This window comes from Caretta caretta, chromosome 2 (genome assembly GCF_965140235.1).
Source record: "Caretta caretta isolate rCarCar2 chromosome 2, rCarCar1.hap1, whole genome shotgun sequence".
NCBI classification, from domain to species: Eukaryota; Metazoa; Chordata; order Testudines; family Cheloniidae; genus Caretta; species Caretta caretta.
In genome coordinates this window covers 169281142-169293307 of record NC_134207.1, presented here as the reverse complement: position 1 = coordinate 169293307, position 12166 = coordinate 169281142, and the positions used below count along the sequence as shown (strand labels likewise).

The window sequence follows — 12166 nt, the reverse complement described above, 5'->3', positions numbered from 1 at the left end:
CATATTTTCAACCCACTCACTTTAACTTGGGATGTAAGTCAATGAAGAATTTGGCTCAAAGGTGGACATTCCAAGTTAAAAGATGAAAAGGCTGAGAAAATACAGTGATGTGAGCCAATTATCTGCATTTAAATTCTACTTGGTTGAACTTCAGACAGCCAGAAACCAAAAATTTCCTTATCACAAATGAAAAAAATCATAAAACATATTGCTGTGTTAGCCTCAATCACCTTTGTTTGAATTAATGATAATTTATTTCATTGAAAGACAAATTTCAGGGAAATGAGGGAGGGAGAGTTTGAAGGAGCATTAATTAATGAATTCTTTGCTGTAATTTATCTGTCCAGAATTCTAAATACCACTCCAAGTTACAAAGACGCTATCTTTCACATAATTATTCTACATGTTTGGTTCAAATCTATAGTTTTGCAATCGAGAGCTTTTCCTCACAGGAAACTAGCCTGGATTCACGGTCACATTTCTAATCACTTGTGATGTTCGCATGGAGAGATTCCCTTTCTTTTGCAGCAGACATTCCATTGGTGCCAACAGCCTCATATGCTTTTGTTCCTAAACCAAACAGCTCACTTTTTTGCTGCGGATAGGTCTCCAATGGGATTTTACTGCCTTTCTCTAGAGTCTGTCCTTTCTCTAGACAGAATAAATAATATATCATCCACTTCCTAGACATTTTGGGAAGCACCAAAAGGAATGTCAAATGAAAGATAGTGGTGTAGCCTTATGATTAATACAGCTTTTTGTGGGAACAGACTGGAAGGAATCCCTAATTTTGGTGCATAATATGTGCTCTTATCTGATATGTGGGACAAAGGGGAATCAACAGCAGTAATCCCTTAGCAACTGCGTTGGGAGCAAGCTGAAAAAACAGTTGGCTATGTGATAGCATTTTCCCTACAATGCAGTTGTCCTCTCTACATTCTATAGCTGCTCCTTTGGAGTCACATCTATTTGAGCTGGGGAAGCAAGCTACTCAATACGGCACGTTCTTCAACTTTATTGTAATTTATGCTACTCCCGGTATGGTCATTCGGTGCCATTTGGACTGGACATTCCCACAATGGCCTTAATATACATTGGAAGGAAAATGCATGTAAATTGGGAAACATGCAGAGCACGAGAGAGTGCTACCAAGCACAGGGGAAGGCTGGAGGCTAATGGAGTAAGGAGCTGCCCATGGGGAAAGCCAGAGATCTCTGTAAGTGGCTTCTATAGATTCCAGACCTCCAGACTTTTGGGGGTTCCCATTTCTCAGATCTGCACTACCACAGGGCCTGCCTCCCAGCGGAGACAATGAGATACAGCAAACACATGATGGAAGCCTCAAAACTATTTGAGAAGCAAAAGATTTGGCACTTAGATTCTGTCCTGGGTAACAGACGGCACCGTTCTTCTCATTTAGCTGAAGAAATGATTAACCCAAACCTTGTTTGGGTTAGGGCAGCAGTTGGGGATTGCATCTGCTTTAATCAAACCATAGTTGTTTAAATAAAAGCTCGGTTGCTTGGGTATCTGTTTAGAGTCTGGGCTTTCGTGCTGAACTCCATATTGAGAATGTTTGTGCGACAGGAGAGAAAAATGTTTGAACTAAACAAAGTCAATGTGAAATGTCACAGGCTACCAACTCTGGAACAAGACACTCCAAGTGGTAGGGCAAAAACATCATGTCCCTTCCAACTTCCCTATTCAAGTCCTAAGCCCCTGTTTCAAAATTAGATATGCCAAGATGGTTATTAAATTTCCATTCAGTCAAATTATCTTTGATGTGACATTCCCCAGATGGAGCTGCCTAACAACTAGTCCCCAGATGAATAAAAAAAACAAGCTATTATTTCTTTTTCCCTAGGAAGGTTACATGTCCTGGATAATGAGAACCCAGCTAGATCTCAAGAGGAAATGTGTGCCTATTATGCTGAGTCTATCTATAGAACTTTTCCCTCTTAAATTCCTCCTCCTTGGCTCCAAGTCTAGTGGCCACCACACCCGCTGCAGTGGTAATGGCAAACAGAAATGCCAATGTGCTTGCTTCCAGCATAGCCTAGCCAAGGCTGACCATTGCCTCAGCCACACATTCCTGCTCAACTATATCATTTGAAGTGCCACTGCACTTTTAAAAAGTCAAAACAAAACAGATAGCTGCTTGGAATAGCCCTGCCCTTTGCCGAATGCTCAATAATGTATCAGAGCAACTGTACAGCACTCTGACAACTGAAGACTAAAAAACACTTGGTCAAGATCTTTTGGTCTGTGGCTTCTTCGACTGATGCAGGTCAGGGAGGAGGTGGCAAATATAGCACTGCCTCCCTTGATCGTTGGGCCACCAGATGCCAGTCTGATCCTGTGGTATAACTTAGAGCAGCCTGAAGGCCATTCTAGCAGCCAGGGATCACTGAGATGTAGGAGTGATCTGGTTCCTTTCCCCAAGGCATGGCCACTGCACTTGAGGCTGAGTGTGTGGGGTAGTGCAGTGAGTCACTATGGCAACTCTGTGCATCCAGGGACTGCCGCATGCTAAGGAATCCTCTCTGTCCCCTAAGCTGACCCTAAGAGGTGGTTTTATTTTGCTTGAGTGGCAGGGAGCTGCTGAATCACAGCGAAGAATAAGGGCCCTTAACAATAAAACAGGATGACCAAGGAATCAGATACTTCATTTCTTCGCATCATATCGTTTCAGGTGAAGAATGAGCATTTGTAGGTTTGGCTACTAATTTTATAAATCTCCATACTGCAGACAGTCACACACACACACGCACACATGAGATATAACTAGAAACCTCGTCCTTCAACTCAGATTTCCATCATTTCGCTGGCAGTAATAGCACGTCCTTCACTCAGTGGGCCAGGCTCTAGAGGGCAACATTGCACCCTCCCTCACATGCACAGATCCGGTACATTACATACTTCTCAGTGGCATTTTAAATGTACCCAATTCCTTTTTTCACCCTCAGCCGCCTATTTTTCACCACCCCTCCCCACCGCCCCCTGCTTGTAGTGTACATTTGGAAACAACTGTAATGTCATCAAACGGAAGAGAAATGTACTAACCTGCACCCTGCTTTAGGAGCTCTGCTGCTGAGTTTGCAGCAGTCTGTGGAGCTGTTTCTGCGATCTCCTCCAAGGGATCTGCAAATATGAACCACCACACACATTTCTATTGCAACTTGGATTGCGAGGTCAATCCAGAAAGTCAACTAGGAGTCGAGGTCTTGAAATTATGACCGGACGACTCTTCACCAGAAACATTAAAAAATCCCTGCAGTGGCACAATTCCACCCAGGGTGTGTGATTATACACGCGCTGCACAATTTATGGGGGTGCTAATAGCAGAACACTTAATAACCCTGTGGTTTCGTGCTAATCACAGATAATTATGTATTACTGCTGAAAGAGACATCATCATGTCGAAATGCTTTTTAAATTAACCTATTTCCTCACTCAGGTTACAAAAAATCCTCTCATAATTTTAAGATTAATTTGAGGAGCTATAATTTATATTCACCGCTTTAGCAGAACACGCTGAAATTTGATCAGTGAAATTGATCTGGTCAATTTCATCTTTTTTGCCTCGGCTTCTGAATCTGTATTTGCAAGTACTCATGGCACAAGCAAATGGTACAATTTGTAGGCTGTAAACACAGCACTGGAAGGTTTGTTTTAGAATCTTTCTGCTAGCATTTTTTAAAAAAACCCTCAGACACATTTTGATTTTTCAGTTTTATAAAAGGCTGTACAGAACCTATATATGGGGCTATATTTGGGTATGACATAGTTTCTCTTTCAGTATGATCAAGAAAAACAGAGGCCCAGATTCACTGCTTACCATCGGACCGCTCACAAGCTTACAGTTAAGTACATGTTTAGTGCTGTATGAATCAGGACCAGAATAAGAGACAAAAGACAGTTCATGCTTTAACTCCATCTCTACATTAAAAGGCTTGATTGTATCAGACTAGATACATTCATTTCACTGCAGTAGGCTCGTCTAGGGCAAAAAGACAAATGTTTCAACCGTAAACTTTCTGTTAGAACCAAATGAACTTCCAATTTTATCTGATAAGGAAAGGTGGCGTGAGCGCACCCATCACAGTGATTTTTCTATCTAGCTATCTAAAGACAGATCTCTGATCCACATTCTTCCACAGTATGTTATTCTGCTTAAATGGCTTCATTAAGATATTTCATGGATTTACATATTTCGAATGCTATGTTAGAGTACACAGACATACAGCCTTTAGGAGCAGAAAAGTTTAAGAGTTCAATGGAAAACCGCAAGAATGTTTAACATTTCAGTAATACATCTGGTGTTTGCTTTATAGGGGAGAATAAACAGACAACTGAATTATGGGCCAAAAATACACAGAAGCTTTTTTGTTGATGGTGCTAGAGAAATTTATGGAGTCACCACAACCCAAAATAGAATTATAGTCCCATACTCTATGTGCTCTTTAATATTTATTTATTGCAATATTTAGACCTGCATAAACTGCTGTTTCTTTTCCTCAACCACACCCTAGGGGTATCTGCTTTTTTAAAATTCTACTTTTCCCCCTTAGAGGACTCTTGCTACCTGTGCTTGAGTAAAGACTAGTTGAATCTAACTATACCTGGGTGTGATGTCAAATCTGCAAAATAATTTTTTTTTTAAATATTGGATTGCAGTGCTAATCACCATGAGTTATATATGTTTATTACTGGGGCATCACAGTACCAGGGCCAGCTCTAGGCACCAGAAAAACAAGCAGGTGCTTGGGGTGGCACATTTCTAGGGGCGGCATTCCGGCGCCGGCCCTAGAAATGTGCCCTCGTCGCCCCAGCTCCGCGTCATCCCCTGAGCGCACCGCCACTGCTCCGCTTCTCCCCGCTCCCTCCCAGGCTTGCTGCACGTGCAGGAAGCCTGGGAGGGAGGGAGGGAGGGAGGAGAAGCCGGGTGGCCGCGCGCTCCGGGGAGGTGGCGGCGGTGGTGGAGCGGAGGCAAGCTGGGGGGGAGCGGTTCCTCAAACCCACCCAGCGCCCCCCCCCGTTACTTCCTGCGCTCCCCCCTCACCCTTGCTCGGCCTCCTCCCCTGAATGCACCGCCTCTCCCTCACCTGAGAGGGAGGGGGGAGAAGCGGAGCAGCAGCGTGTTAGGGGAGCAGGCGGAGCGGAGGTGAGCTAGGGCGGGGAGTTGTGCCGGGGGGAGCCACAGGAAGCAATGGCGGGGAGGAGGAAATGCGGCACGCCCGGGGAAGGAGGCGGGGCCGGGGATTTGGGGAAGGGGCAGAGCCGAGGGTGGGGAGGCACGGAAAAAAAGTGGGGGCGGCCAAAAATTTTTTTTGCTTGGGGCGGCAAAAATCTTAGAGCCGGCCCTGCACAGTACTAATCAATTCCGAACTGCAGCTTGGACAAAAGCTGCTTGGCAACTGTCTGACATTCTTTCCTACGCTTTCTTGTTCAGAACTTTACCCTGACATGTTCACCTGCCTTCAGATATAGGTATTTTGAAGTGGATCCCTGGTTGCGTATCACTTTTATTTTGTATTTTGACTAGCATACCTCTGTCTGGGATGAGTAGTTTGCAGGGTAATGCCAGAGGAGTAATGGAATGTTGATACACCAAAGCTGTCAAACTCCCTGTGGTTAAAAGAACAACAAGACAGGCAAGATTACTTTTTGTGCACAAATAGAATGCTTACGAGGTATGTTTGCTTTTCAATAATTTACAGGCTCAAGAAAACCCTTAAAAACATTTTTCCCCCTTGGCTCCTAAGGCACTTTAACAACTACCTTTTTGGTAATTTTTAAAAGATCCATCTTCTCATAATTTATTGCGTCTAACTCCTTTTACATGAACTGCAGTTCCCTCCCCCCCTTCATCTGATTAAATAATTTACTTTAAAGAGAAAGATGACAATGATAATGTGCTTTACGAATATTAACATATTAAGTCTCAACACCCATAAGAGGCAGTAAGAACAGACAAGCTAAGCAATCTGTCCAATGTCATGCTGTGAGGCTGTGGAAAAGCTGGGAAAATAACTCAAAGTGTCCTAACTTCTGGTTCCCTGCTCTAACCACCAGGCAGTCGAGTTGGTTTGTGTTTTAATGGAAAAAAGAACAGCTAGATGAATTCACCACCTCCCCAGGTGAGGCCATCTGTATGATATCCCACATTAAATCATGTCTCCTTCTAATTAGTGCCGTGAGACACCATTTGCTGTAACTATATAGCAAGGCTGAGATTTTCAGTTCCACCTAAGGGATCTGGACCCTCTGTTCTCTTTAAAATGTCAATGCACATTTTACACTCTATATTTGGAGGGGTGATTGGCCAGTCTATTAGTGCCTTTCATTCCAGTCACTGAAAAACATGAATAACCCAACAATATTTCAGTTCTGGAGAAAATTATAGATGGATTTATTTTAAATTATTTTCTATAGACTACCAACAACTGCTGTAAAATCAGAGCCCAGGGCCCAATCTTACAATTGCTGAGCACCTTCCTTTCTTGTTGATGTCACTGGGAGTTGATGCTGCTCAACAATTCAGAGATCTGAGCCCTAATGAGCATGGCCATAGAGGGGTCCTTTGTAGCTGCTGGAGGGCAGGGAATGGCTGGATGCAGAAGGGGGGTGGCATCACAGGTGAACTTGGAGATGGGCATGAGGATCCCCATTGTGAAGTATCCCCATTATGGATAGTACCTTGTAAGGGCAGCAAGAGTAGTCTGTGAAATAGCTATACAGACATGTCGCCACTCCACAGCTCAGGCAGGGAAGATTCCTCCCAATTCAGGCCCCAAATCATCAGTGTAGTGCCTGACCTGGCTACTTGGGGAGGAGCTATAGGACTCGGGAGTTAGACGGAGCTGCTAGCGGCTGCTGCGGTCTGAACGAGCCTTCAGACTGGTGAGTGCCGCTGTGCTTGAAGAGACAGCACATGGTCTCTCATACACTTCCCCAGTAGCCAGCATATACACACTCTGTGCCTGTGTCTCTTTCTCTTTCTCTCTCTCTCACACACACACACACACACACACATACTCTGTTTCTCTCACACACACTCTGGCTCTTTCACACACATCTCCCAACACATACTTGTGTTACTGTTGTTACTTCTTGCTACTTCTTGCAATGCACATATACTCTCTGTAATTTTATTTTTTCAGAGTGCTGTTATTTTAGTATTTTGGTCTATGCATTTCATAATTTGATTTCTCTGTTGTGCTTAAATTTAATTATTTGAGCAGTGAGTTCTAAAATGCCTAACTTATCCTGGCTGGAGTAATTATCCCTATGGTAACTTTTAAAAAATATATATTATATCTAGGTTTTTTGTTTCTACTGGTGGCGCACATCTCCTCGATATTGGTGCTCATAACAAAGTTCATTCTGCACATGGATGGAAAAAATTAGAGGGAACATTGGACCAAAGTCCTATGGCAAGTCAAAAAGAAACTAGTCTTTCTGTGCCTCAGTTCCCCATCTTTAAAATGGAGGTGACAGGACTTACCTATCTCATTGGGGTGTTGTGAGGATAAATTAATTAAATGATTGTGAGGTGCTCAGATATTATGGCAGTGGGCCATACAAGTACCTTGGATACATGCTTCTAGTTAGAGGCAGGACTGAACTAAAACCTCAGGTTTGAAATACCTCCCATCTCAAACTGACAAAGTTTAAATCCCCCCCCCCCCCGCCTTTTTTTTGGTTTGCTTTGGGGTCATCTTTACTTCAAAGAGAAGCTGCAATTAGTACATCTATTCCTGTTAGGGCAATCTAACAAGAAGCGATGTGCTTCCATCACATTACAATGCTCTAGTTGGAATGTCCTCTACTACAATGTGCTTTTTTTCCATGTGGTCATATAGATTGATATAGAAGGCCATTATCATGACAATACTAAAATAGGTTCCTGCAGAAACCATCTCACAATCTTTGTGTGACATTTCCTCTCATGTTCCATTCTACGTTATGAAGCAGTCTGGCTGTATGCAAAATATCCTCATTTTTCATGTCCTGCTGATGTACAGCACTTACCAAAATATGGCTCGTTTGGGCATCCTTTCAACCGCACTCCCTTATGGGTGCATTCAATCAGAAAATGCCTGACAAGCTCATTTGACAAATCCCCCACTGTAGAAAAAAAGAAAACAAACACATGAAGTAAGCCAGTGAATAAGAGACGGGGGTCACAAATTAGGAAGTGTTTATGATAGCTGCCTTCCTTAGAACAAGTGAATGCTCTATACATAGCATTCAGACCGTGCACTAGCTATTCTACTGCTGTGTCACCATCCGCAATGAAACAGGCACTGTATAGCATGTTATCGACAGATAATCACTCCCAGCCTGCAACAATTCTGCCTCTGGTTGACACCTAGATGGGTACCAATGTCCAAAACCTCCAGGATGTGTCCCAACATTTTATAGGAACCAGTAGGTCAAGGAAAACAGCTGGTTGTTTCTTTTTCTCCTGAAAGTAAGGGAAGAAATAGGTGGGGTTGGCAATCAAGTCAAGACAAAAAAATCAATGGCAGCTACGAAAAGGAAATATGGAAGAAACAAGGTCAGAAATTCTGATGTACTCACTAATGACAAGAGCTGGCAACCGGGTTAAAATGAGAAAAACAAAAACATACACACACACCCCGTTGACATAGATATAAAACTAGTAGTAGTCCTGGTCTGTACTCAGTTTAAAATATTACAGTAAAAGATTTACAGTGCGCCAACTCTAATGATTTTATCATGAATCTCATGATAGTTGATATTTTAATTAATACCCCACTTCATAGGGAAAAGATTAGATGAGATTCTTGGCTTTCATTTAGAAAAGGGAAGTTTCTATCACGGTTGCAGAGAAAAGCTTGAAACTGTAACTTGAGCATAACCGAAATACTAAAAATCCTGAAGGCAAATTAAAAAGACCCAAGAGTTACCCTTAAAACATCTCATTAATTTTAAGCCAGACTCATGATTTTGGGGCATGATTCATGACTTTTCAAAGCTTGGGGTTGGCAGTAGTGAACATATAAATTTGGCGCCACCCATCGGCAACAAAAGGGTCACTCATTGTATGGTGATGGGGCAAAGTGGCCCAATAACAGATGAACTCAATAACAGATCAGCGAAAAGATTACAGATATTCCCCTTGTCTCTGATCTTATCAGTCACAGACCAGGAGACACATGACATCTGGTGACCACATTTCATTGATGATGTTCAAGCCAGCATAAATGAGTAAACTGGTTTCTATAGCAGAAACACTACACAAGCCAAAATTTGCTAAGTTGGCCCTTGAAGGACTGCTTACAAGAGAAAATTGGGATGCCTTCTGATGCCACGATGCCAAAAGAAAAGGTGATGCAGGGGAGACAAATTTCTGCTCTCTGGGAAGGTCTGGTGGGAATCAGACTGGCTGGGAAACTTAGAGCAAGTGGTACAGAAGTTGCTGGCCATCTCCCTGCTTTTTACAGCATGATTTACTCAGTTTACGTAAGAGCAGGAGACAGACCCATTGGTTCTGTCTACAGTAGGCTTTTTAAAGTTTCCCACAGTTGCTACCATTGGTGCAGCTCAACCAGTGTTAGCAACTTAGCTAGGGTAGACAGGTTGCCAGTGGCCACTGGTACTTGAACTACCATGTATGTCGGCCTTCTCAGGCTCAAGTTAGACAACATGGCGGTTAAAATACCCACAGCCAGCCTTCATTAGAGTTCTCAGTTTTGCGATCACCAGTGGAGCTTCACTGTCTAGCACAGACAAGACCAATATGGCTGTTAAGCTGTTGTTATGTGATAGAAAACAAAGAAGAGGAATAAATGGTAAATTTTCCTCAAGGCAAAAGGTTAACAGCAGGGGGTGCCTCAAGGTTCTGTACTAAGTCTTGTATTGTTTCACATATTTATTAAAGATCTAGGAAGGGAGGAGGAGTGAGTTTTCAGACGACACAAGGTTATTTAGGTAAGTCAGGATTGGAGAGGACTTTGAGGAACTCTGGAGAAACCTAAACAAGCTAGGTGAACAGGGAACATGATGGTAAATGGAGTTCAATGTCGATAAATATAAAGTAGTGTAAATTGGAGGGAAACTCCATATGGCTTACAGGGTTCTAAAGTAACTGTATCAACTCAAGAAAGGGATCTAGGTGTCATTGTAGACAATGAAGATCACTACTCAGTGTACAGCTCAGTGTGGTCACAAAGCAAACAAAATGTTAGGATACATAAGAAATGGAATAGAGAATAATATGGGGAATGTTATAATGTTGATATATAAATCAACGGTGCGGCCTCATCTGGAACATTATGTGCAGTCCTGATTACCCCATCTCACAGATATTACAGAATTAGTGGGGTAATGAGAATAATCAAGAGAAAAAATTAATAGGAAGAGAAACTGAAAAGATTGGCATTGTTTCTTTCAGCAACAAGATGATTAGATGGTGATGTTAAGGAAGTGAATAAAATAGTGAAGAGTATCAAGAACGTAGATCAGGAACTACTGTTCTTCCTGGCTCAAACACAAGAAGAAGGCGACTTTGACTTAAATTAAAATGTGGCAAATCCAAAACTTATAAAAAGGAAATAATTTTTACCCATCATGTAATTAGACTCATTGCCACAGAAAGCTGTTGAGGCCAAGAATTTAGAAAGATTTTTTAAAAGGGATTTTTAAAATATGTTTATCAGAGTTACCATATTAATGATAAAATTTTGGAAGGTATATTAAACATCATGTTTCAGGATATGTGCCAATCTCTAATTATTAAAGATCAGATCAGCATGAATGTGGGGGACAGATTATCCCACATCTGTCTATTCCAGGGTTCTATACCTTGCTCTGAAGCATCTGGTACTGGCATTATCAGAGGCAGGATATTGAACTATACTGGCCTTCGGTCTGATCCAGTGAGGCAATTCCTATGTTCCTATTCTCCTTTTAAATCTGGAATAATGAAATCCAAGCTCCAGACCAAAAGTGCACTTGAAATAATTGGAAGAAGGAACAAAGGACAGAAACACTCCAAACAGACATTAACAGCTGCTATTTTTCAGTCAACCCAATTTTCTGCAGTTCTTTACCTCATTGGGCAACATTTACCAATGTATACAAAGGGTTCGGAAAGAGAAAAGTAGCAGCAAGAAGGTCAGTAGGCACGATCAGAGCCAAGAACACGTCTTAGACACTGCCTCCTGAGTTTCCATATGCTGCCTAATGCGTTCCATATGCTCTTTTCATTTTCCCCTTCAGGACTGACAGATATAAGTTATACGTTACGGCACAGGAGTCTGGGGGAACACATCTGTCACACTGCTTCTTGTTTAGCTACGCTAATTTTTCTCAGATTTATTTCTGATATACTGTTGTCTCAAAACAAATTCCCAGGCCAAAAAAGTTTCCTCTTCCATCAAGGCAAAAGTTGTGCATGGTGGTATTTGGCATGACACTGAGCCTTAGATCAAAACCAGACTTCTAATAACTGAGGAGGCTCAGCTAGTGAGTTGGTGTTGGATTCCTGTTAGGACAATATTGTATAGTACATGCACATCCAAGCTGTGTACATAATTACCAACCTGTGTATGAAACTACCAAGCATGACACAAACATGTTCCACAGTCCCACTGGGAGAGATTCTTATTCGCACTGCAAGGAATCCAAATTGAGACTTCTGAGTTGATCGACTCAGAATTGCACCTCTTGATGTTTAATTATGGAGAAAGGAGGATTTCTCTGAATTCTATATAGTAGTTAGGTCTTGCACACTCTGTGTGACAAAGTAAAGATGGGAGACATACAATACCTTTCTTGTTTAACTGCAGCACTGAAGGAGGAGGTGTAGCAACTTTCATTGCCAGGCCATAGGCTCCCCTGAAAGAATGGCTGTCTCGAACAATGAATGACCCTGGTTCCTTGTCCTTCAGAATGGCAATGGCTGCAAAGGATTCAGAGAGAGATTGAGAAAAGTGTTTAGTCCAAGTAATAAACACAAAGGTACTGTTCCAAATCCTCATTTAAAGCACTAGTAAAGAATGCCAGGTTCTTTTGTCTCCCTCCTCACTGCCTTAGAACAGAATCAAAACCTTGGATCCTAACTCTGGATATGATTTTGCTATCTATTCAATGCTCAGACAGCACCAGATTGTGAACCCCTTGCTCATACTGAATA

The 12166-nt window shown here is 42.2% G+C and overlaps 1 protein-coding gene across 6 annotated transcripts in view; it reads right to left on the bottom strand.

The window, feature by feature from the left end:
* The window catches only part of TNS3 (tensin 3), a 343736-nt gene that overhangs the window by 9627 nt on the left and 321943 nt on the right, over positions 1 to 12166 (bottom strand). For all 6 annotated transcript variants that reach the window (XM_048839218.2, XM_048839219.2, XM_048839220.2 and 3 more), the window contains 4 exons: positions 11801 to 11932; positions 8035 to 8130; positions 5551 to 5628; positions 3064 to 3141 (listed from right to left, as the gene is read on the bottom strand). In XM_048839218.2, coding sequence (XP_048695175.2) covers positions 3064 to 3141; positions 5551 to 5628; positions 8035 to 8130; positions 11801 to 11932 — 384 coding nt within the window. The remainder of the gene's footprint in view (positions 1 to 3063; positions 3142 to 5550; positions 5629 to 8034; positions 8131 to 11800; positions 11933 to 12166) is intronic.